At 38.6% G+C, this 27,454-nt stretch overlaps 1 protein-coding gene across 1 annotated transcript; it reads right to left on the reverse strand.

The window, feature by feature from the left end:
- Positions 1-27,062, reverse strand: LOC139721327 (protein dead ringer homolog). The gene is made up of 7 exons (XM_071632647.1): positions 27,027-27,062; positions 25,476-26,312; positions 24,544-24,616; positions 9,084-9,267; positions 2,494-2,756; positions 850-1,056; positions 1-170 (listed from the first exon to the last, which is right to left on the reverse strand). The coding sequence occupies exons 1-7, from the start codon at positions 27,060-27,062 to the stop codon at positions 1-3; spliced, it is 1,770 nt and encodes a 589-aa protein (XP_071488748.1).
- Positions 27,063-27,454: the final 392 nt, after the last annotated feature.

Consider the following 27,454-nt stretch of genomic DNA (forward strand, 5'->3'; position numbering starts at 1 on the left):
TTACTTGGGAGAAGCACTGGACCGTGGGATTGGTATGCCAATCAAGGGGTGTCCCGGTGCACCCCTGGGGTACAGCACGCCCTGGTAGAACACCCCATTGAGCTCGATGCTCATTACCAGTGAGTTGTCACCTCGCACTTCAAACAGAGGCATTCCAGACTCGGGGTGGGCTGGAATAGGTTCAGAGAAAGTAAATATGAAATATAGTCACAAGCAGTCAATATTATATTTCATAATTATGTATACATATAATATCATATGTTTGTGTATACATTATACAAAGGGAGAACTTTGGAGTGCTAGTATTCGTTTTTTCTTCTTATCTCTTATCGTTGAAAAAATACATCTGTAAGGTGATTAACACATGACTGTACAATGTGGCTGAAAAGTGATCTACAAAAGTCAGTATCTATCATTAGCATTACATTCATCATCATCAATGTAACACCTGGACGTCTTTTGAATGCCATGAGTACATCGACTATGTGTTTGTGTTGTCTGTATTAGAGAGAGAGAGAAACTCCATGTTCATTGCCTACTGTAGTATCATGTATAAGAAATACTCAATGTGTAGTGTATGTGTGTGCACGTGTACACAATGTACAGTGTATGTACATATCGTCGGTCTTATACCAAAAGGGCCTTGAACCACTTCCACTGTTATGCAAAAAGGCCCGTAACACTATAGACTTTGTACACTCTTAGTGCCCTTTTGGCATAACAAGGGAAGTCATTCTTTACGGCCCTTTTAGCATATAAAGGCCAATGATATGTGAGAGATATCAGATCAAATAATGATAAACATTGTCTTCTGTGTCTGAGTATCAGTGTGTATGGTAGCCAACATACCTCGCGCACTGCTGACTTTGAGGTGGGCAGTGGGCATAAGCAGGTGCTGCTGCTGGAGATGAAGGAGGCGCTGATGGTGCTCCTCTGCCAGTAGGGAGCGCTTGGATGGGGGCGGGATTGCACCCCTCTCTGCCAACTCTGCCAGCATCGCTGCATGGCTGAGACTTCCCTGTCTGGGCAGGGTGAGGGGGATGTGATCATCCTCACCTGTAATGGACAAGAACAATATATTTTTAACCCGTTGAGGACTGGCTGATTTTGCTACAACACGCATTTCCCATACACACTTGCCCGAGTATACTCTGACTCATCCTCAATGGGTTAAAAGGGAATTTCTGAACTCTGAAACCAAGACTTGCCTGGACAAGGCAAGAGGGCCATGATCACCTTTTTTTTCCATCAGTTATTGAAATGATGAATGAATCTCTATAGAGTTTCTCTCTGTGTGAATGACAAGAGCCTGGAAAAATGAGCCTTTAAAATGTCCCAAACAACCACTAATTATGTAATTTGTGATGCTATTTCACCTACACAAATGTACCCATCAAACACCACTCTTGTTCATTCTATGGCCACTGATAGCATCTTTCTTTTGTCCATTTATTTCAGTCATTTTGATTGCAGTCTGTTTTCTTGTGTGTCTAATCATCTCTTCTACAATGGGACAATCTGTATGACAGATCAAACAAACATACCTCACTTTACCATAACTTCTAGTGATCTTTCCCTCAGAAAGAATACACCCCAGGACAGACCCTATTCAGAATTGGGCTTAACATCTGGACTCTCCAAAAAGGGGTCCTGTGTGATGCTGACATTGCAAACACATTGCTAATGGTAAAGACAGCCTAAAAGATCAACTGCTACACTTAAAGGGCACTGGAGCCCTCCCCCTAGAGTACATGGTACAAGCACTGGCATTTTTCTTACCACAAGTGATTTATGATTACAAAGTTGCCAGTAAGATAAAGCTTAAAGGTAGGGAATCCCATTTGCATGCCTTAAATGAAGAGTTGTATAAATACAGTGGTATGTTGAAGAGAATATCATTTTAGAAACTCCCATAAAGTATTGAAAGTGGAAGGTAACATTTAGTACATTTTTTTGACGGTTAGATTTTGAATTGAATTGTTTTCGGGGCTCACCGTAAATTCCAGTACATTACTAGGCTACCTTTGCAGACCCATGTACTGCATGTGTGTCCATCATGTATATTTTGTGAAGAAAGTTCATCAACACTTACAAACATTTCTATATATACATTCTTACCACACACTCTATATGTTATTACATCAGCTCTTGTACTTTTAGATTTGTGTTTATAGATCACAAATACAGAAGAATGCAACAAAAAGGCTTAAGTGTGGCTGACTCACAGAACTACTGAGTAGTTGAATTTTGTGCATTATTCAAATTTTAGATAACTGTTGACTTCCAAATTTCTAAGCAGTGGCCTAAGCAAGTCCCCTGAGGTTCATATTTAATGTTTTGCTGCATTTTGGGAGGTCTGTCAAAGGTATCCCCTACCTTTAAAGCAAACCCTCCAACAATTGTGAACACAATGTTATTATATCACATTGGTGTAATACTGCTGTTTGTTATAGTATTACTCTTATAGCTGCTGTTGATTTATACATTTTGTACCTGGTGATGTTGATGGTGATAACCTGGATGGAAGAGTGGGAATTCTGGATGGATGTGGAATCATGGTAGGCGGAGGAGAGCCGGTAGGGGTGTGAAGGTCCAGCCCATGGTAGGCCAGTGAGGGGGGCCGGGAATGCATGTGTGGGCTGTGGTAGGAAGGGCGACGCCCCTCCCGCCGGTTACCATCAATAGCAGACTGAAGCTCGGAGGGAGAGCTGAGGTTCTTCTTCTCACACTCATATGGGTACAGGTACTTCATGTATCTGGTAATATATAAAAGCGGATACAAGATCAAGTTAGGGTAAACACAATAAAGGACATTGAAGCATAATGCAAAGTTCGGCTGTCAGGTAGGAGTTTGATAAAAAGCGAACAAACGGCAAACATGATACATTTAAAACCTATACATCATGCCGATAGTGTGCAGGTTAGGGTTATGATTTCCAAGAAAAACCAACATGGAACACCTAGGCACTTTTATTTCAGGGACATAGGAAACAATGAATCATCCATTATTCTGTAGCAGTTGATGGCTACAAATCACGATGCAAACTTAGCTCCAGGAATCAAAAACATTATGAAGGTATGCTGTGCATCAAGGTTCTGGGTATTGATATCAATTAACTAAAATGCTGTTAGCAAAACTACAAAACATTCTATGCTAATATAGGTCAATTCAAAGCATCTTATGATATGAGTACATGATGAATTTTCCAGATTTTTTTTTCTAATTTCATTCATTTCATTTGAAGAACTTGATGGAACTTGTACAAAATCAATTGGATTTTAAGAACATGTTCTTCAGAATCTTATAAAGAACAGCTTCTTTAGAATCCTACACATGGCTGAATATAAGAGTTCAAACAGTTCATAGCAGCACACAGAAAACAAGATATCTAGAACAATAATGATTAAAGTTTGTCGTATATGAAAGTACTCAATAGTATGCTTCAAATGTGTAGGAAACATAAACACAATTCCTTAAACAGTGACCTTGATAAATGCCCTAATCATTGAGAAGTCATGAGACCTAAATTGTAATTCTAAATGCCACAATACCATCTGTCAACTCCAATCAAAAGTGCCTGTGAGTGCATGCACAGTCTAGGCCAAACACCCTGTACACATTTATGAGAAAAGTCTGTATTCAGAGAGTACAAAAGTATATTCTCCTGGAAATGTAATTTTCCACAGATCATAATTATTCTCTCCCCTCCCCACCCCCACTATCACTGGGCTCATGAAGAGGAAGCTTGAATTATAAAATTCGTCCGGTGGTGGTTGGATACATGAAGGCAGAAAGTTGGCTTGGTGTGATACATTTTACTTAACCTGTTGAAGACTAGTTGCGAGTATATTCAGCCAGGTGTTTGTGGGAAATGTGTGTTAAAGCAGAATCAGTTCATCCTCAACGGGTAAAAAACGAAACTGAAATTCATCCAACATTGATTAGAGTGAATTTCACCAAAGCAGACTTTCTATCTGCTAAAACCTTCACCAATTAAATTTGCTTTTGCTGGTATACTCTGCATCTATATCTCTTTTCACTATACTAATGTAGTCTTATTCCAAACCAGTATGGGAGGAAAAATATTCTTGCTCACACATCTAATATAAACAGAAATGCCATTCATACTTGAATCCCACACACTGTTTTGTAACTGTCGTACATGCCACACTGCTTTCATTCAACAGACTGTTTACTTTTAAAAGCTTCTCTAGTCATCTATTTTATATTTAGCAAGAGACATGTAGATCATATGAATCATCTGTATTTAAAATTTAATGCAAACACATCACATTGTGATATGCAGAGCACACTTTGTTTGTCTTCTCACAAAGGTGATGTATTTCACCTGACATTTTTATTCGTTCTTATAATATTTTCAAAGGGAGACATTTTTATGTGCCTCAGAGAGTTATGTCAAAGAATGTTTCCAAGTGCTCTGCACATTCATGATGGAACTTTTTTGATACTAAAGCACCTCCCAGGTGAAGATTAGCAAGATTTACTCACCTTATCACGTTGCAATTTTCTAAAAATTCGGAGAAAGAAAATTGTCAAAGCGCCACAGATGGTTAAAAAAAAGAGTTTGACCTACAAGTACTCATAGGGGTAGGATGGTGAAATACATTTAGTATCCTGCTTTGTTTAGCTTGTAAAAGACTAACATGTAGATTGTCTACGTATATAGGCTCTTGTTGTGTACAATTTGGTGTTTTATTATCACATACATTATTTTATTTTACTTTTTGTTCTTTTGTTTGTTTTCACTTTTCATTTAACTCACACTTGTACATACTCCCATATACTATAATCTCTCATATCCTTGTATCATTATGTATAATCTACAAGAATTGTATTCACAAGTCTGTTATAGTGTTGTTTATGTTCCCTCTTTGTTTCTACTTTCATACCCGAAGAGTGGGCCGAAAAAGTCTTAAAATTCATCTTCTACAATTATATTTTTGCTATCTCTTCTTCTTGTATGAAAGAAGAATATCTCTCCTTGCATAGAATACATTCTTCAGTTGACCAGGTATGGCACTATAACCCCTTTCCTCTCTCACTCTCCTTCCCTCCAGCTTTCTGCATCAACTTTCTTATGTTCATTATCAGTAATCTTTCATTTGATACTCCTCGTTGAGACTCTGGGATCTCGTTCACTCTCTCTTCCTAAAGGGCACACAGATACCTCGAGAGATTAAAAAAACTTTTTAGCAGTTTGCCACAGTTGCGAACACCGCCTGATCCGTGGAGCCACTCACTCATCGAGACACGCAGAGCCCCCGGTTACACCTGGGCTGTTTCTACACCACAAACATTATTTAAAGCACAGGCACAGGTGGTAAAAATGTGGGTCGCAATAAGGTCACAATAACTCTGTCAATAATGTTATCAATGAGAAGGATCGTTCCAATCTTCCTATCATACTCAACTTTGCATTGACAGCATATCCAAAGCAAAATCCCTCTAGTTTTAAACCACCAGATAAATCGTCAAACAAATTGAGTATTTTGTACATTTTTCCAATTTCATGATTATTTACTCTATGATATTTACTGTTTCAAATAAACTTCATTTTCAATTTTGATTTTACAAAAAAAGGCAATTGTACACAATCATATGAAGCAGTTATTAATACAGATACCTGGTACTAAGAAATTGTGAATCAGTCCATGTGATGAACTGCTAATTAGCTGCCACCTTTATGCATAGTAATGGGAGTAAACTGTCCCTATTCTTGAGTTTTGCAAGTTTTATATGCCGCTATCCATTTACTTCGAGACCCACTGTAACTATTTCCTCATCATTAAAGCCTCTTGTTCTTTATAGTTTCATGAAATGATTGGATAGGAGAATTCTGTGCCAGTTTTAACAGATCAGTCAAAGAAATGAATAAAGAAAAATCTTCAAATCAGTATCATTTCAGCTTTAAAAATTCATATCTGATTCTTCAAAAGGTGGCATCAATGTAGGAAGTGTTAACTTTGGTAACAGTGGAAGAAATATATCAAAAAGTAACAATGCTTTTCATAGTTTTCTAAGGCAAGTCTGAATATCCTAAACTACGCTTAATTTGTCGTCTAACAGAAATTGGTGAGTCCATACAAAGTCTGTTGGGTTGAACAATCAAGTAAGGAACAGGTTGATTTGTAACACCAGTCTCAAATCTGTACATGATTCTTCACTGACATTATACATGTACATCTATAAAGAAAAAAAATGTTAAAAATGCATAAAAGATTTTATGTCTTTCATCTTTCATGTCTAAGTGAACAAAACTTGTTTCACTTCAGTCTTGAAATTTGAACTAGGTTTCTTTTATTTCTTTTTAAGTTCTAACTCTGCTCAGGTCCTACACGAAGACTATGACTTTTATAATGAAAAAAAAAAATGTCAGGTGTTGCTGAATCTATACCAAAAACAAAATAGTCCCGCTAATTCCAAAGAGAGCATGTCCAGACTCCAAATGAGGTGTATTTTGCAGATGAATTAATCCTAATCAAATGCACCTACTACTTCCTAAAAAAGTTCTCCTTCTCTGCTCCAGTATCTTTGGTATGACAAAGCAATGGAGTTCATGCTGCTCCACTTTGTTTACAGGTGTCCGAACTTCAAGGTCTGTCTCTGTGGACAACAGTGAAAGATACATTTCAACCACAAGAACCTATATATCAGAGCTATGGCCTGACAGCTTTCAAATCTTGTATGTCCAGCCAGGACTATCCTTCCATTCCCATGTCACTCCAGTGGATACAAAGTTCCCACAAAGAATTTGACTTCGACTTTCATACAGACACACACTTCTCCTTTTTGATATTCACATATAAAATAAGTATGCCATCTTCCAACTGACTTTGTCTCATGTATCACTACACTTTTTGCTTGAAGTGCTTGCACGTCATTAATTTCTTCCGGAACCATTTATGAATTACCATGCTAAATCTAATATACCATTTTTAGGGCTCTATCAATGCCTCAGTCGTTTCGTTTGCCACATTGCACAGCATTCTGGGATCTCATTACAGTTTCGAGGAACTGCCCTCATAAATATCTCTTCATAAAAAATACTGGTACAGCTGTATGTTACAACACAGCCCCCACAATGTCAAAATAAATCCCTCTTTAAAACTTTGAGTCAGACACAGTTCCTAGATCACAAATTACGGAGTTATATGTCCTGCTCCTAAAATTACTTCAATCACCTTCTTTTCCTTGATTGTTCTAAGTTCTTTCAATATTGTAAATGAATAAAGACAACAAAATTGAAGACATCAGCAGACCTGATGAAGTAGACCACTATTGTTGTGATGATACAATTCTAAACATGTAACATTAAATACAGCACAGCTATTACTCAATCCAATTTGCCATGAGATCTACCCCAGGGTTAATGGAAAATAGAACACTTTACTCATTCAATAATTGCAGACTAATATCAAGCAAATGTGAGAATCTTTTTTTTTATTTGCTATACCAAAGTGACTTATTTCTCAACTTGAAATGACATATGAAATTTGATTTGACTCAAAGTGACTGTGGACATAAGACCTACGTATCCATGTTTGAGAGTTTCTATGCGCAAGACTTCAAGGTGACTTTGTCTGTAGTGTTCAAAAAGATCTCTGCCAAAGAAATAAAATGTTTCATTGTTTCCTGTCAGCCCACATTTGCAAATATAATAGCCACATACCCTTGAGGGATAGATATCCATTTATATTTAGTTATATTTAGTTACATGTTTATTTTTTATTTTTATTATTATTCTTTTTTAAGAGCATGGTGAGGATACTGGACTGTCACAAGTGCATGAGAATTTCAAAGTGTGCAATTTATTACCCTTTGCCAACCAGTGGGTTTCTGTAGTGTTAGTACCTGATACCTGACACAGTAATGAATGACTACAGGTCTATAGATGTATCGTCAAAGTTGAAAATGAAGAATTCAGATTGTTTGAAAGAAGGCACAGCCTTGTTGGTTCATGTTAATTTTTTTCCAGGTTTTGCTTTCCTTCATTCTTTCCATCTTCCATTTTAAGGACAGGTTCACCATCATATAGAAATGGATTGAGTGATTGCAGCGATATCAGCAGAACACATCAGTGAAAGTTTGAGGAGAATCAGTCAATCCCTTCAGAAGTTATGAATTTTTGAAGTTTCAATGCCACCATCATTGGATGAGAAGAATACTACAGTTTGTGATGTCTCATGCATAGAACGGTATAAAGAAAACATAAAGAAAATTCAATATGAATTCAAATTTCTCACATAATAAATGAGCATATATTCCCATTAACACATGTTGGTAAAAAGTAGAGGGAACGATTACTTAAAAAGTGAGTTTGTGGAATTCTCTTTTGTTTTTCTAGTAGTAGTTTCTGTAGTAGTCTCAAACTTTCCTCAAACTTTCCTCAAACTTTCACTGATGTGCTCTATAATGGTATTGCTGCATTCACTCAATCCACATATACATGAAGTTAAAGAACAAGTCCATCTTCACATACATGTGGACTGAGTGAATGCCGTAATATCACTAGAACATATCAGTGAAAGTTTGATAAAAATTGGACAGTCCATTAAAAAGTTATTAATTTTTGAAGTTTCTGCGCAATCACTGCTGGATGAGATGACTACTACAGTGTATGTCACATGCATAGAACAATATAACTAAAATATAAAGAGAATTTCACAAAATTTAATTTTTGGAAAAAATTACACATTTCCTTGACTTGTCACTGACATATTAGGGCAATAATGTTCTCCCTTGCCTTCTGAAAGAGGCAAGTCAAGTGTTCTTTCATAATGCGAGAAAAGTGAAAATATGTTGAATTTTCTTTATATTTTCTTTATATCGTTCTACGCATGTGACATCACAAGCTGTAGTGGTCTTCTCATCCAGCAGTGACTGAGCAGAAACTTCAAAAATTAATAACTTTTGAACAAATTGCCCGATTTTCCTCAAACTCTTGCTGAAACAACTGTATGTTCTACTAATATTGCTGCATTCACTCAATCCACATGTTTATAACAGTGAACTTGACCTTTAAACTTGTCAGTGATGAGAATGAGATGAGGGATGAACTCACTGTGTCCTGAGAGTGAAGGCTGCACTGGTGATGGAGGCAGGGAGGTTGAGCCCCTTAGTGATCTCCCTCCACTGCTTCTTGTTAATCACTTCTACCAGTCCCCCTTTAGCCACCACCAGGTTGTACAGCTCATACAGGTCCAGCACCTGTTTGGCCATGATAGGAATCCTGTTCACTGGCGTCCCTGCAGTTCAGGCATCAAGACAAGCAACGAAGATGAGAATAACCTTTTGAAAATGACTAGTAGAAGCAGTGGCAGATCCAGAGGAGGGCGCACTGGCGTCCCCTTATTTTTTGTTACAAACAAGAAATAATAAGAGAAATCTTCTTTTTTTTTTTGGGGGGGGGGGGTTGCACGCACCCCCTTTAATTTTCCCTCTTTATGGAATTCCTGGATCCGCCCCTAAGAGGGTGACAGCCATGCAACAATAACTCAAACACTGTGATGGTACACTCTCCAGTCATCAATGTTGAACTACTGTTAGTGTAGACACATTTCAACAGTAATATTAATTTCATGGGATTCAGATTTGTGGAAATATGTACTCCTTATCAATCTTGTTTGCATGGTTTTCCAAGAGAGAAAATAGATTTCATAGAAGCATATTTTTTACATAATCTGAGAATCTTTTAAAAATCATGAAGATAATTCTTTCTGTAATATTTTCTTTCTGCTTCAAGAACAGTGAGTAGAAAAGAAACCCTGAGAGATTTTGTGGTTTCTGTTTTCCCAGGTCTTTCAGAATCTTTCTGAAAACATCCACACTTGAGACTGGCAGAAAGCCTCAAAGCATTGATCTACTTTTGTGTTTTGATAGCTTCTACTCTGCAGTGTAGGTGAACAACTAGAAACCTGTCCCCTGCCCTGAGAAAATAAAATTAAAAGAGTCAAAATAATGAAGTAATATCATACATCCTTCATCTGACAAACTCTGACCACTGGTAACCACTAAGAAATGACTTTGTATCGATAACATCATAAATTATCAAGCCACGAATGTCTAGGGTAACCTAATCATACCACACAAGGGTGTCATTCGTTCAATTTTGAAGATCATTTTGTTTTCACTTTAATTTCTGTCTGTAATTCCAAGGCTTTGACAATTAGACCCACTAAAAGCGTGTCCACAAATATAAAAAGCCACATCTTGTTTCAATTAAGCATCTCAATTATAGCCCACATACGGAGGTATGCATTGCGATGACAAGATAAGAATGGTGCATAATTTACAAATCCAATCTTCATTAGAGCGGTGGTAAACACTAGGCTGAGGATTAAGTGCTAGCTCTCGATGAGTGCTACAAATTGCACGACTAGCTCGAGGTGTAACAAGATCCCATGCTGTGAGGATGCTGAAAATATGGGTTTAGGAAAACACGCAGCAAATCTAATCACCTCCATGCAATGGCAGGAAAAGCCGTATAAAAGGAGGTTATTGTCTCAAATACGGGAGGTGGAAATTGTATATCAAAGGCCTAATTCATTTGCATTGATACAGGAAGCTGGGCTAATTGTGCATCTTCGATATAATGCGTGGCCACTTAGCTCAGCGAGACAAAGCCAGCGGAGTTTTCGCCGCTTCTTTTTCTTCTCTTGTGTGACTTCACTGAATTCCCGCACATGCGTCGGCTCCTTTGTTAGGATTGGCCCAGAAATGGAAGAGGAATGTCGGCGACAACTTGCCAGGCATTTGCAAGATATTGATTTCTCTGGTCGGGGGTGATTAATTCGGCATGAAAACCAGAGGAGACAGTAATTAGCAGAGAACATGGTCTTTTTTTTCACACTGAGTGATGTATTTTTGCCAGGATGCCCAAGGACTATCTTTAACGGTGTAACTACCAGTGTTATCAACATCATCAATTTTCATCAACATCATTGGTATCATCTTCTCTACAAACATTATATAGATCCACCACATTTTTTCACCATCAACCTGCTGATGAGGTTAGGTCGAACACATAAACACACACTGATATATCAAAGAAAGAAATCCTTTGCCTTGCGGGGCTTTATCCTCCCTTGTCCCGTTATTGACAAGCGACTAAATCCTGCCCACTGAATCGGGAAGGATCAAAACCCCAAGACAATGGTGTACGTCGATAAAAAATTGATGGGGGGAAAAGTAGGAGCTGGAGAGAGTGCGTTACAATCCTTGCCGGCAGTGTGAGAGAGTTCTGTGCTTTGTAAGTCTTTTGTCCTCCCTGGGTTTAATTCTAATGGCTAACCCTGTTCGACCATTGTCCCAACCTGTCGATACGCACTCTCTCTCTTTTCTTTGGCCGCACAGGACATATGTTCCCACACAATGGGTAACAAGTCCTCCATCTGTCAGGTGTGTGCCATCCTCGCAAACCACAATGACATTTTTCATTTGATCTCTCATGTGCCTTTGTTGCGCCCCACCACGGAGCGTCAGACTTTCCTATTGATTTCAATTTTATTGTTTATCTAATTCTGGTAAACAAGCTTGTGCCCCAACATGAAGGCCACCATAACCAATATTGGATCAAAGCTACGAGTTCAATTCTTGGCTCACACTCCCGATGTCCTTCTGGAGGTTTTACTTTCACATACTTGTTACAGATGAACACACTTCATTTCCATTTTTCACAGCAACATATCACATTCTTTGCGAAGAAATTCCCCCTTTGAAAAAAAAATCAAATAAAAGTTGTTTTCTCTTTTTGATAATTTGATATTCATTTTAGCTGTTAACTTAATACAATCTTTTGATGACAATTTGTCAAACACATGTTGTACTGATCAATAGCATACTTTCTCATAACTTTTGCTAACGTTATCTCAAATCATAATAATACTTTTAAAAAATGATAGTCACGATCTTCAGAAGTGTCTCAGAACTTTGATTGCAAAATACTATTTGCATAGTACAGGATGAGGGAGAGGTATACACCAATAAAACTTGATGATCTTTGAGAACAGTTCCAAAATATCAGGGGGAAAGTCTATTGTATCTTGCTACTAAATCTGGATTTATACCATACAGGTATCAGAACACACACACACACACACACACACACACACACACATACACAAATTATGTATACAAGCTAATGGGAGAATATGATGTAGTATTTTGAAAGGAGAATTGAGAAAGGGGCAAAACTCTCACTTAAGTCCCAGCCCACTATCAGGTGGACCAGAGTCCGATCTTAGCCTACAATCGCCTTACTCCGCTAACCCTAAAGGATGATCGGAAACAACGCGGTAGCCTCCACTGTAATCATTGAACTCGCCACGCTCGGAATGGACCGCAATCTTTGCAGCCAAGCTTGCCATGATCTTGAAATCAAATAACTCCAACATTTTGACAACTGCCTTTTTTGGGCTATGGTATCAATGTCTGCTTGTCATCGACCTAACCTGTGCGTACTTCCCATTAATGGAGGCTTTCCGATAACCCACATCTCTCCACAGCAAGCTTTGGGCAGAGAAAGAGAAGGGGGCTACAGATATTTATCATTTCATACCTGTTGAAATGTGGAATGAATATTTACCTTCCTTGTTCTTTATTCCCGGGCGACAATTCATGGTTTATGTTTTCCCATGGTTTCTAATCAACCAAGGATGAATTTAATCCTGTCTCACCCTAAAAAAAGACAATATCGATGGACATGAGCTTCAGGGGTTTTCTTTCCAAATGCATCTTATTTCAATCTTGCAAACGTGTACGATGACTATACCCCTGAGAAATACAAATCTCTAATGGAGACCACACAATGCACAATGACAAACATAGTACTTAACTTGCCATGCAAATAATAAAAGGTTCAGTTTGCATGCTGAAGAATACTATTTCTAAGAGGTTCAGAGTTGCATCGAGTGCAGATTGGGGAATCAAATTTTTGCTCGGTAGAGGCCTTCCTAATTAAAGGAAAATTGATTCTAAAAATGATATAATGGTACATTATATTTTCTGCGATGTAGAGTGTACATGTGATAAATCACAACTGGTTTACCTAGCTCAAATGCAGAACAGATTTTAATGGTACAATGACAGTACTAATGTGATCACTTTGGTGCAGTAGGGCAAGCAATTTCCCACAAACTCTGAAGGCAGCAAAAACTTTTAACTGCAGGTTGTCACTTTCACCGTTTTGTCTGATTCAGTTTTAAGAATGCTTTTACTAAAACAAGAAATAAACACAATATAGATAATGCCATTTACTGTAAAAACTCTTACTATGGAAAAGAGAGACTCATATTGCTAAACTTCAGTATTCCGTAACAATCGTTTCTTGTTCCCCACAACCTAGAAATAGTGATTCTTTTCAGTGACCTCATCCTCTTCAACCTTTGGTTTTTGATACAAGCTTCAAAAATTGATCTAACCTCATTGTTGTCTTCTCTGCAAGCCATTGTCTCAGATTGCTACCTATGTTCAGCTTGTAAACGATGCAGGTCCATTTGTTTGTTTGTTTTTGTTTGTTTTTTTTATTGGTATTTGATAACTATTGCTGCTTCTTCTCTCTTGTTGTTGCTGTTGTTGCTTTTTTGTGCCTTGCGCTAGAAATTTTATCCAAATCCCATGAACCAACAAGCACTTGGAGATTGAGATGCTTATATCAGATTGGGGCGTTTGTCATCTGAGAGGGGTGTTAAGAGGATGATCTTACCTTACTCCACGCAAGCAACTTCGTGATGCACTGATAAGTTTGGAAGAAATACTCAGAGGAGGCAGAGGTGTACAGGTAAGAAAGCCTGGTTCTCTTAATAGACCCCAGCACTGTATCAATAGCATGTTTTCATCGCAATAACCTCTCCAGCTTCCGATAAAGCCTATGAGCGCAGGAACATCTCATGTCTTATCTTGGCCGACCACATGTGTAAGGAAACTGTCCCTCATCATGGAGGGAGATTGTACCCCCCTCCCCCTTTTATTTAGGGAGACAAACAATAATAATGTGGGGGTGATCCACTGTTTGGTATCTAGGGATGTCTTGCTCGATGATTTCTACACTAGAGGGAAGAGATACTAATTGCCTTTGAGAAGAGCATGATGTACCCACCTCTTCATGTCTGTCTTTCTGTTCCTTCTGAAGACTGTAAATTACATACAAAGTTTCAGATGAAAGAGATTCTATTTCTATAAGTCAGGTAAGTATAAAAATTAATCTGAACATTTTCACAAAGGGTGTAAACAATACGGAGAAAATAAGAATTTCACTTAAAACTGCCAGTGCCTTGCCATGAAGGATAAACTGACAATGAAAAATTGAAAAATTAGTTGACAAAGTCTGTGTTGCAGTCAGAAAGGATTTCTCACTCTCGAAAGCTGCCTCAGAATCAAAGTGCAGGTCATCTCCCGGAGATTTCCGTATATCATTGAGTGCGACCTGCCCATCATCGGGAATCAAGACTTTAGTCTGGCGTGTAATTCAATTTTAGGCACAATTCATGGCAGGCATTCACCAGTTTGCGGAGGATTAATCCGGTAAGGACCCTACGTCCAATCATCTGATCAGAACTTGGGAGAGGGCACGAATTAGCGCAACGATGACAAATAGCCGCCGTCCTCTCAACATAAGGGAGAATTAATCAAAACCATGCCAATAGGCGTGGCACTGTAATGGTGGGAATAAGTCTTCACAGCCCTGGGCAGACACACAGGCAGGAAGCGGTGTAAACATGGCACCTCCAGTGGATCTGGGTAGTATGACAATTACTTTCTAGATCCACAAATATGTTCCCTATTAGCCCTCTTCATTACTTTGAAATTGATTCCCCATGGATATAAAAGTGACAACAAGTCCCCCTGGTAGCAACTTCCACAACACTGAAGTAAGACTTAACTGACTCTATCTCTTTCTCGGTGATAGTTCAAGTTACAGTCAGTAGTATCTACTGTATACGCTATAATTTTCGCGTACATAAATTTTCGCGAATTGCCGCTGTCACACATTTTCGCGAGTGGTTAAATTCGCGATTGGGGGACCAGAGAAAATATCAAGTGGCAAAGAAAGTGTGAATGTTCAACTTACTAGCAAATAAGAATGATACTAGTTATACACTGCATGAAAAAGACTTGCAAACTCTGCGAACTAGTAAGTTAGAATTCAATATTTTTGAAGTGGTTAAGTCCATCGCGCTAGATTTCTGACGAGTGCATGGTCCCCTAGATTTCTGACGAGTGGTCCCCTTGCGATAATGGATTTGCTCTCTACAGTATTCGTAAGTAGATGTGGACGTGCGTAAACAAGCTTAGCCAGTATGGTCTGTTCGGTAAGCCATGACATGGTATACTAGTAGTTTAGTACTGAAATGTTCGTATCATCAAGGCAAGGGATTCATTTTGGAAGGTAATATTTTCGCGTGTTGTTAATTTCGCGAATAGCTCCCGACTCGCGAAATTCGCGAAAATAAAACCCCCGCGAAATATATAGCGTATACAGTATTCATTATACACGTTGAACTAAATTTGACGAGTGCATTTTTTCTGCAACTTGTCTTTCTTGTAAAAGGTATTGCTTTATCTCACTCTGAGGTATAATCCAGGGACAAGTAAAAGACATTAATTGGTTTGAATGTAAACCTTGTACATATTCTGCCGTGTGCAAAGATGTGCTTCGTAATTAAAATATTTTATTTCTTTTGTGCTAGAATTAAGTCTACTCCTGAAAATCTATTGAAAAATGGGCCCATTTTGCTATTTCATTTTAAAAAATGAATATAATAACTACCCTCTTGAAACATTTCATATCTAGCAAGAAAGAGCAGCGCTCAAAAATCCACTTGATCTGACTAATCAAATCTTAAAAAAGACAGAGCTTGCGTGGCCTATAAATGACAACTAATCAACACTTCTCAAAAAACACCTGTGTCATAATCATATTTTGCAACTTCCACTTAATGGTTTTCATCAGAGGATATCAAGTTTAACTGGGGCCCCGTAATCTCCTCTTTCCTCCCGCCTAAATCACCAAACCACCTCTATCCCAGGGGAGGATTTGCTAGTTAATGATCTTTGATCTCCAGAGAAGCCACTTTAGAACCCTTCTTCAATTCAGCCATCTCAGGTGAAGCAGACAAAAGAAAGGTAAGAAAAAAAAGAGAGAGAGAGAAAAAAAAAAGCAGTTGATTAAAGAAGAGAACTGTAATTACTGCAGTCCTTCAACTACATGTACTTTTTATCTGCAGAACCAGTGCCAGGAGATGTTTTGTCTTTTCTGGAATAACACATCTCAACAGAATGCTCTCCAGAAACGTCCCACTAAATGATCGTTAAAAGAAAATAAGATCAAACAGAGAATCAAAGAGACTTGTTCAATGACATATGAACTATGGATTCATAATGCTTTTGTTGTTGTTCGCAGACAGAAAAGTGCACTCCTCTTGTTGTCAGCCTTGGACATAACTGGTGCACATATCCCTGAGAGAACGGTGATTAAAGTATACACCTGTTGTTTGTGAAATACTAATCACACAAACCTGCATTTACATCACATTGACATGACTCGCTGCTTCATGGAAGAATGAAGAGTGCCCCCTTTGCAAAATTAACAAGGTGCCAGTATCTACGTTAAAGGGTATCTTGGCTGCAAAACACAAAAATAAGAGAATAAAAATAAAATAATGATATGAATTAGCATGAATTACTGTAGTGATGTTCTCCCCTTTTCAAAAACATCTTTCTTTTTGTACTGCTGTCAAGGATACTCTGGAAGTCTGATTAATGAATTTGAAATATATAAGTCCTGATACAGTGTACAGCTGTCTACTTGATTGTTGATTTGGATGGGGGGGGGGGGGGGGGGGGGGAGGGGTCTCAGGCATAGATTAAGGAACAAAGTTGAGGATTATTTTAATGTGCCTTTGAATTTGACTTTGGAGAGGGGGGGAGGGGAGGACCAAACTGGGCTGGGTTATCAACAGAAGACAAAGTTATTGGTTTTAAAGCTTCAGAAAGACTGCTGAAAATTGAATACCTTGCATTGATTTTTCGTTTTAATTCACATGCTAACACCAATTGAAAGTTGCCCCCTTCAGTTAGTCAGCAGGTCCCTAATGACATTAGCTCTACAGGGTTCAATGACACGGGCATCTCCCTTTCATTCCTCCTTTATATCTGGGAAAGTCCTTACTAGGGATCTATAGATTCAAAGAAGGATTCAGGGGGGATTAGGAGAAGTAGTACAGCACTTTTTTTATTCAAAAGGATTACGCGAAGGGGAAGATGGAGGGAAAAAAAGGTAAAGCGGGCAACTGTTAGTTTCCCATCAGTAGGGATTAATGAGGAATCCTCTACAGCTTTGAATTGGCTGGAATGGAATCAATTATCTATTCAGCCGCACTGGACTACTGACAAGTTCAATGCATCCGGGCGGGATGGCCAAGCGAGTGATAAGAGGGGATCAAAATGGTCCTCCATTGATGCGTATTGATTCTGGATGGGATTCACTGCTAAATTTGGCCGTAAGAGGTAGGAAGATGGGATCGATAACCACAGTATATAATGTGCTTTTATAATGATGCCTCCACTAATGCCAGCTACTCTGTGTGAACATCTTAAGTCCAAGTGTTCTTTCCCACATATACGGTACGTCACTTTCTTATTCAGAGGAGGGGCAACTGAAAAAACTAACAACAACAACAACATGGAAACAAGAGTAAAATATTATTACAACCCATGCATGGTATGGGGGAAGTGCAAGATTTTTACATATTATCAAGATCTTCCGCAGTTTGACATTTTGGGAGTAATGCGACCAAAAGTCTTTTTTCGATAGTAATATATGACATAATATACCTTTAATCATATCATTGCTATTCTGTGGACAGCTACTAAATGGCCTGTGGATATACCAATGACAACTGAATGATAGTAAAGCACTTCAGTATTACCCATTTGTGTGGTGACCACAAGGTACCACACACAGGGCACTCAGTGTGCAGGTGCTTTTAGTGTATTCCTCAAAACAAGAAGAAAAACATTTGAGGTTCTCAGAATCTTCAAGAAATCAAATGGCTTTTTTAGACTGCATTATCTTATTTTTGGTGAGATCACTGACTGACAACAATTCCTCTTTCTTCTGTGAAACCATTCCCACTTTCAATTTACCCCCACAACTGCAGTCATTTTCAGGCTTTATGCTCCCAGTTCTCCCAATTGATGTAATTAATTGAGCTGGGTGAATGACTGACAAATGTTGAAGAAGAGAACTGAGTCATTAATTGCCATTATGCTGGAATAATGGAACAGTCTGTGGTCACTGCTCCTTTTGCATAGTTATCATAAACCACACAAATGCAGCCTAAGAGGTGCATTCTTTGAGAATGATGACGACCTTTTCATCGGGCAGCACCTCAGCTGAGAGTGCCAGCCTCTTTCCCAGCCAACACACATCAACCAACATGCCATCCTATTGATTTCCTTTTATCATACAATTTGATTCTGTGATGTTTTGTGAAAGTGTTCCCTTTTTCCACTGCACAAACTGACTCAAGGTATTTCCTACCAATCAAAGACCAGCTATTATTCAACAACATCTCTTCGTTCCCAGAAAAGTAATTCCTTCTGTTTTGTGTTGTCCATCTCCACCACAAGCTCTTGGGCGGTGATTTGTGTTTCTTTTTTTTTTTTGGACAATTGAAAGAGTGGCCCACTTCCCTCCAGAAACGTGGGTAAATGGGACAAGCCAAAGGGAAGTAAACAGCTCTTTTGATTCCAGCTCGATACAGTGGCAAGAAGAACTTAAGAGGCCCACCAGTGGCTACCACTGCTCAATGGCAGAATAAATTTGCCGGATGATAGTACCGGAGATTAAACCTCTTTCTTCAGATTGGGAAGCTGGATGAATCCTTGATTAAACACCAACCATTGTGACAAATACGTCCACTTGGGGAATGAAAAAAAAAAAGAAGAAAGTAGAGGATTACTGCTGGTGTAGTTCGTGTTTTTTTCAATGGAGCTCCTTCCGCGCAAACTTGGGATGCCGATTCTACCAGCTAGGTGAGATAATACACGGAGTGGGCCCGAACAATCAAGCTCGAATTTTGGATGGATCAAACACCCTCAAGGGGGAAGAGGAATGTGTGATTCCCTTTCACACACCCACTGTCACGGTGACTCAAACAAACAGGAATTTTCAGTAGCGCTATTGGGACGGCATCATCATATTAGCTTTTAGATTTAACACTGGATGGGTAGAAGACAGGGGATACTTAGAAGGAAAAATTTGCGGTAAAGCTTAATTTGGCCGGCTTAGCATCCAGTTGATACTGGAGGAGGGAAAAAAAAGTTTCTCTTAGATGTATTTCACCCTGTACCTGTTTACAGGTGCCACATTCACTCAAGCTGCCAACATCTCAACAGCAAATAGAGCCAACCACTTTGGTCAGTATTACAAGATAGCGGAGGACAGCAGCATGTTCCAAGATGTCTCTTTCTATGCAGCATTAAGCAGCCACAATTAGAGTGCGCAACCTTGCTCGTCTCCAGTCAGTTAGAGTTAGAAGCTTGCAAACTGACAGCAAAAGTTACGATTAAAGGGTAACTTATATAAAATTGTTTAAAGTTATATATGCTGTTTTATTTCTATCATAAATTTTATACTAGATGTCTATCAAAATGTGAATACAAAATTGAACTCTGCTTTCAAATGAGTGACAATTTGGAGCACATACATGAAACATGTCTCCCTTTTAAATCCCAGTGGATACTTGTCTGAGAATAAAGGTGGATATAGGTTAGCATGTGATAGCTTCATAGTTTTGATATCAAAGAACATGTTCTGTTTCAAATGTGATCAGAATTATGTTGAAAAGCTGTTACAGCTACACTGTTGTGTTTAACATACTCCTACACAAGTTATCAAAATAGAGGAAGACTACAGAACCTTGGTGTTGTAACATACAAGGTCTTTTTGTACACAAATGACAGCCTTTGAAAACAGAGTGATCATTGGTGATCATTCAGATAAATGAAAATAGATTTCTGATGTATTAGAGTGAAAATGGAAACACAAGACTTGAATATGTTCATTAGAAAGGCAACTGGGAATAAGGCTGCCCCAGTTTTACCCTGTACAACAACAGACCTTTCTTGGGGTGTGCAATTAAGATGACATAGATCTGCTTTGAAGTCTTCCTCCTCTCCAGAATAATATTAAGTCAAACCTAACCAGTTAAATGCCTCCAAATAACCCCCTTTTTGCAGTGCTTCCAACTCTGCATTGAACGCGCTTCCATACACTTTACCCACTATAATTTGTAGATAACAGGGATAAATTTACATCTTTTGTTGGTGTATCTCTCTACTCGACTGTAGTACATGAAATCTTACATCGGTGAATGGGAAGCAAAGGATCGAGGGAGTTGATTTACTGTCAAATAAGGGTTCTGCATATTCTTTTTACCCACAAAAGCCCGGGCGGAAACGATTGTATGAATCCTTAAAAACTCTTGGGATAATCGTGTTCCTTTTCCCATTTCATGCACACTAGAAAATCCAATGTGACAAGCACTGAAGCACCCCATCTACAATTCTGTATTAAGAGTGAAAGATGCCCTCAAGTTTGAAGAATCTTACATGCTAAGCTGGTCTGCTGCAATCCCTCACTGTAGGATGCAGAAAAAACAGACAAATTATTGTATTTGATCCTTCTGGGATCAAAATCTTCAGGACTACTGTTTTAATGTATTCAGAGATTAACTGTAGAATGAAATGTCAAAATATTGGACAATTATTATCACACCTATATCAATGACATTTCATTTTCTTAACACTTTTCTTACTCAACACCAAAAATTATTCATCACTGTGTGAAAAGTCATAATTCATTGTCAATCTAAAACATCCAGTCAAAGTGTATATTTCAGGGCCCAAAATTAGCGGTGGCCCAGTGGCCTGGGGCCACGAAAAACTGATGTCGGGGCACCAAATTTCCAAAAAGGCTATCTTTTGGTGGCCCCACTGAGCAACTTAAACTAAAAAAAAGAAATGAACTGTTATGTTACCTTTTATGTCGGGTTGATACATTTCAATTTTGGGCCACCAAAATTTCAAATGCAAATATTTTGATAGTGGCCAGAATAGGCAACCACAGAGAGATGTACAATGTAAGTGTCGAGCCCTCTACTTGCTAATCAAAACTAAGCATTAGACTTGTACTTGATTTTCTAAAAGGAAGGAAACTACCTTCCAATGCAGAAGGTTTAAAAAACCCTTGAATTCATCCATGAACACAAGGCCAAAGACTGTATGCAGTCTAGACCCTTTTGTTGCTCTAGCATTGATATTGATTGTTACATGTACTGACCTAGCACGCGCCTGTAAAACTATCTTCCATTGTTCTTGGAGATCATCATGTTCCTTCACAACAAAATGGAGCAAACTGCCGTAAATTCCCATCAATCACTCAGTGAAAGTGGGAAAAATAATCACTTATTCATGGTATTATACACTAGAATAGTACCCATGATGGTAACTCCAATGCTGACTAACATTTCACTTTTTAATTTTACACATTTTGTCAAACAGCTCTCTTACAAGTTACATTGACACAAAATGCTTGATGCTTGCAGCTAATAATTTGATGATATCAGTGTTTGCTCTTGGTGTTATCGTGGACCATGGAGCACCACTTAGCGTCTTGTCTCACCCTCATTTACATTGGATCAAACTCGTCTTTGATCCATTTCTTTTCATCCGAGATGCCACTCTAAGATAGTGCTGGCTTTTTTTCCAGTGAAATCAATTTATTTCTAATTAAGAGGACCAACAGGGGGTTTGACAGCACTGATTGGTAATTAATTCCTTCTTTTGTCTTCATGTCCATGAACATCAAGCCATAACAGCACTATTACAACAACCTCAACTTTCAAATTATATATTCCATTACAGTTATGCTCTCAGCATCCAAGCCAGATTCTATTTTAGCAATTAGGCCGAGTAATTACTATTCCACTGAAATGAAGCCTTTTGATTCTTACTGAACCTGCATCTTAAAAGAAACAGCAACTTCAGAGAAGAACAAAAGAAGATAAAAAACAAACAACTATGTACACACTATTACAACATACTTAAATGTGGAAAGGTAATTAATATTAACAACCATAAACACTCCTGCTTTTTATGCATTACATGATTAAACCTACCTGACATTTAACTAAAGTTTCTACTACAGACTTTTACATACAAAGTTCCCATGAACACAACCCACTGATGTAATATGGTTACTGTACTGAGGTTTATTGTCTGAATGCTATAAAAACAAAGCAATATTTGATGTAAACATTGTGTGGTGAAATTGTCTGTTTTCCTAATGTTCATCAGAAAGCAAGTTAATGAGCTGAACCTTTAGATACAGCACATTACACATGCACAAACAAATAACACAGACACACACACACACACACACACACACACAAGCACACAGAAAAAGAACAACCCCAGTTCCACTTTTCTCAAGAAAATCTGTGCAATGAAGGTCAAAATGTTTGATTTGATACCAATCCCAGGGCAAGTTATACACTCAATCCAACAATGTTGTGGGGGATCTACATCAGCAAGTGCTTCAAATATCTCCTCTCTCTCTCAAATATGACTACAATGATATTGAGAGAACATTGTTGTCATCCATTTTCCAGATACTGAGCATGACCCTCTTTGCCAAACCCTAGATGCAACCCCCCCCCCCAACAAAAAAAAAAAAGAAAAAAAAATCAGTAGGCAAAATACCGCTCAAGATGGGACATCATACAATATCAAAATCAATGTATTGTGAAAATTCTCTGTTACTTTGCTTTGTCAGTGAAGATAAAAGTTTGATTGGCACTTTTATAATTAGCCCAATGCTTCAAATGCAATCAGCAATTTCAGTAGCTGGCTATCAAAGTTTCATGCTGAATTTACTTCAGAGTTCATGAGTTTATAGAAAGGTGGTCATTCTTCATTGTATGAACAAAATTGACAAAATTTGGGTAAGCAATCCATTTGTGATGATGCATTAAAAGTGAATTTGATCTTTCCACAAATCCTGGGTTTCAGGATCAATTCTTTCACATGAACATGAAAGAAGAACAAAATCTTACAATGGGCGATGCTAATCAGAAGTTTCCGATGACCAACCAACAGCTCAACAAGATAATAAAATGAGGTGGTACTAAGTTTTTTTTTTCCTTTTGATATGATTGGAAATGGAAAAAAAAAACCCTCAACATGGCAGTGCTTCACACTTATCTTTCATCTTAGATAACTACAATAGTAGTACCAAATTCTCAATTTGTTTTAAGTACATATGCTGTACAAAGCTTCTCACTAACAGAAGTATTTTGCTCTCATTTGCTACCATGTCTCCTGTTAAGACATATCATGTTTGGTCTGTTTCTGTTTTGTTTATCAGTACTGTTTTTTTGTTTTCCTTATGGTGCTTGATTATCACTAATACTTCACTTGCAATGCTCTGCATTAACCTGCTCATCAAAGCAAACTCTGTATGCATTTCTGGTAAAAGTATGGAAGCTGCCCAGGTTGGATTTGAATCAGATTGCTATTATACCACCTGCAGATACCAACACTTCCATTCCGATTTCCAGCGACAGATTGTGCAGCATTCATGAGAGAGTAGCATATCCATCTAATTGGTATTGATCTGATGCACGCTGACATCATGTCATTAATTTGCCATCCAGAGAACCAAGATGGGACTGACTGAAATCAAAAGCCATGCTGAATCAATAGATAAATTTTCAGTCCCCTCTGGCCCGAGCTAAATCTGATAAGTAGTCCCCCTCTCAGAGTCAAAATTTGCATAATTAATCTGATTTTGCACTCAGAAGAGTTGTCAATGCCAATTAATACCTAACTCTGGGTGTTGGTCAAACAGATGTTGCAGTTTCATAAGTATGTTACCATGTCACTTAATTTGATAGGTATATCATAACCAGCATATCTCTGATTGCCAAACAATACAAAATTCGTAGAAAAGCCCCTGAATGCTTAGAATTCTGGATGCAAATACAATAAAGTTTTTTTTTTTTTTTTCATATCGGGTGATAAAAAAAGTCTAATGGGGGACCATCTCATTTACCTAATACCTACAATGTAGCTGTTACTAGCATTGCATGATTTTGTGTGAATTCTATTGGTGAGATCCAGTTACATCAGCTGTCTCTAATCTCACACTAGAACATGATGGCCATGAGTAGTATGTACTTTAGAATGTAGCTACACCTGTACTTCGTGACAAACTAACAAAATAAGGAAAAAACATGTATGATACTATACTGAGATGTACGATTACTGGGTAGTGCTACAATTGTAACAATACCGTTCTGTATTATTAACATCAGCATTTGACCAATTTAGGTATCCCTCAAAGGGAAAAGAGAATAGAAAAAATTCTACTTGACTTGGAAGAAAACTACAACATGTTGGTGAAGATGAAGAGGAATTGCTGAATCAAGCTTTGAAACAAGTGAAGACCTGTTACTCACCTCTCTTCTGCATGAAGCTAAAAAGATCGTCCAAGAACTCCTTTCTTTTAGGATCTGCTGATAGCTCATACAGCTGGAAAAATGAGGGGAAATGAGGAAAATAAAAAGTCAATGGATCATATCCACATGTAATCACATGAAAACATTTAAAGACACAAGTATTCAAATGGTAGTTGAATTATTACCAACCCCAGTACTAGACTCGATTTCGTAATTCTATCACTTAATCCTCAGCGCTCAGTACAAATTTGTAGTTCTGTTCAACCAACAAGAAATCAAAGAGCTGAAAAAAGAGAAATCATAATGACAAAAACTAAAAAAAAATGACCATAACCTTATTATTACCATCATCATATCAGGTTTATGACTACATCAGGGTGCAAAACACAGAAATATATAGAGTTGGGACCTGGAAAATTACCCCCTCAAATGTCAACGTTTTAAATGTCTGACATTTTTGTAAGAGGTTCCACTGCACAAGCAGTGACTATAGACTGAAAATTTTATCAAGAGACTTTACAAACAGCAACATCTAAACAGCTGCTCACACTGAATCTCTGAAGATGAAAATCCTTTTTCCTTAGTCTCTCAATTCACAAAAACTTTTACAGTTACAGCAGTCAATGGTTAACATGAGCTTCCACTGACAATTCAACACTGTAGCTGCTAGACTTTGGTTTCATCGAACTTACAACAGTCACAAGGTTATCATAAAAATGTTGACTTTATACTTTTTTTTCACATTTCAAGTGTCATTAAATTGTCAGCTGAGAATGAGAAGGGCATTAAGTTGCCTCAAACAAAATGGGTTTAGTGGCAATTTACACCCTTTTCATTCTCACCCGACGATATGCACATGGCTTTATGACCCGTGTTGCACATTATTTTTAAGATCTGTTAAATAGCCATGAAGGGATGGTAACATCTGGTACCTGTTTGAACTGTTCTTCAAATGACCACTCTGTCTGTGGTTTCTCTCCATCCCGGTCATCCATGCTGGTGGTTTTGAGGTCATCCTTCAAGCCGATGTCAATGTCCGTCTTTTCAAGGATTTCCTCATTCTTGATGAGGGGGTGCGAGGCTTTCACAAATGAGTGAGGAAGGTCTGGGCTGCCACCGTGCGCTGCACGATGTGTGAGGTAAGACTCGCTGTCGCTGTCATGGATGCTACCATTAGTGTGTCGCGGAGACAGGTCTTCGGTGGGACCGGGAGGGGAGCTGAATCGCCGGTTCTTGTTGATGATCTCCTTCAGATGTGAGTTCGCACGCATCATGTTGAGGTCGATGTGGGCTTGGGCTGCATCGCGTCTGACACGCAGTTCCTCATCTCGCGTCTGCATCTCCTCCTCGTTACCCTCCTCCTCCTCCTCCTCCTCCTCCTCCTCCCTACGGTTCTTGTCGTGGATGCCTTCCCTCTCTTCCCTCATGAGACGTCTCCGGTGCTCCTCCATGAGAAGTCTCCGCTCCTCATCTTCCTCCTCCATCAGCTGCCTCTGCTGCTCTTCCACCAGCCTCCTCCTCTGCTCCTCCACGATGCGACGCTGCTCCTCGATGATGCGCCTCTGCTCTTCCATCACCCGCCTCCGCTCATCTTCTTCTCTCTCCTTGGTAACCGCCTCCTCACGATCCAGTTCCTCATCGCTGGCTGGATCCACACTCATTCTCCTTGGTTTGTCTGGATGATCACTCTCTTCATGGCCATTCTGGTGTATGTATTGTTCCAGGAGTTCTCGCCGTGACATTTCATACATGGCGAGGTGTCTTGGAGACTGGAAGTGAAATAAAAAATGAAAAGAAAAAAAATCAATCAGAAGTTAAAAAAGAATAGAAAAGTACATAATCTCACATAGCAATGGCAAATAACAAAGGTTATGTAATAACATTCAAACAAGTCTTTCTGGTCAGAGATGAAGTACATGCAAGAGTTATTCAGGAGTGACAATACTACCAAAAAAAAAAACAACAACCAAACACATAAAGATTACTAGTAGAGTCGGAAAAAGTTTTTTATTTTTTTTTTCAGTTGAGGGCTCTCTCATTTGAACCAGAGTAGGAGGAAAACGACGATTTAAGATGGAGGTGAAAGATTAAAGCCACCATGAATTATACATAAGATTGCAAGGTAGGCCCTATTAACAGATGTGTGAGCTTGTGTTGCGGGATGATGAGGTGGAAAAACTAGGGAAGATTGTTTGGCATAAAATACAATTTAAACAGAGCTAGGTATCAAAGCAAAGAAAGAAAAAATGCAGTATAACTGGCTAGAAATTAAAAAAAGACACACAAAATCAACTTTACATAACACTAGTTTGACTCTCAAACTCGTAGTACAAACTCTGGATAAAATGCAAGTGTAAGTCACAACGCAAATCAAGACAAGATCATAATGAATTAGGGACCAATACCAATAGCGTGTTGTTTGGACTGAGATCAAGAATTAAGATGTTCTTTTTTGAGTGATATAACATGGAATTCATACTCACCAGGTGTTTCGGGGGAGCAGTCATAATTGATTCCATCATCCAGTAACTGATTTGATGCGTTGGGGAGAATTTCCCTGCACAGTTGTTCAAATTCGATGAAGAGGTATCGCAACAATATAGTCCAGTCTACCCGCAGCAGTATACCCAGAAAACAGCCGTCTCTTCCGCCGATGCTGACCGCGCGGTGCCTCACCCGAGCTCTGATTGAAAATCACTGGCGCAAACTTTCAACCAATTCGGCTCTTTTGTAATACTCTACGTCTTATTAGTTGACAAATTGCCACGAATTTATATTACTTCTGCACCCATTTGATCAGGTGACGCAATTTCTTAATTTCGTGAACTGTTGGAACCTAGGTTCTATGTGCTCCACCAAGAATCCAGCAACCTTCCCTGTGTTCCACGCAGGATATCCCTGTCCTTGGGTC

The sequence above is a fragment of the Diadema antillarum genome, unplaced genomic scaffold, assembly GCF_040938485.1.
Source record: "Diadema antillarum isolate AM-2024a unplaced genomic scaffold, OU_Dant_1.0 scf00000141, whole genome shotgun sequence".
NCBI classification, from domain to species: Eukaryota; Metazoa; Echinodermata; class Echinoidea; order Diadematoida; family Diadematidae; genus Diadema; species Diadema antillarum.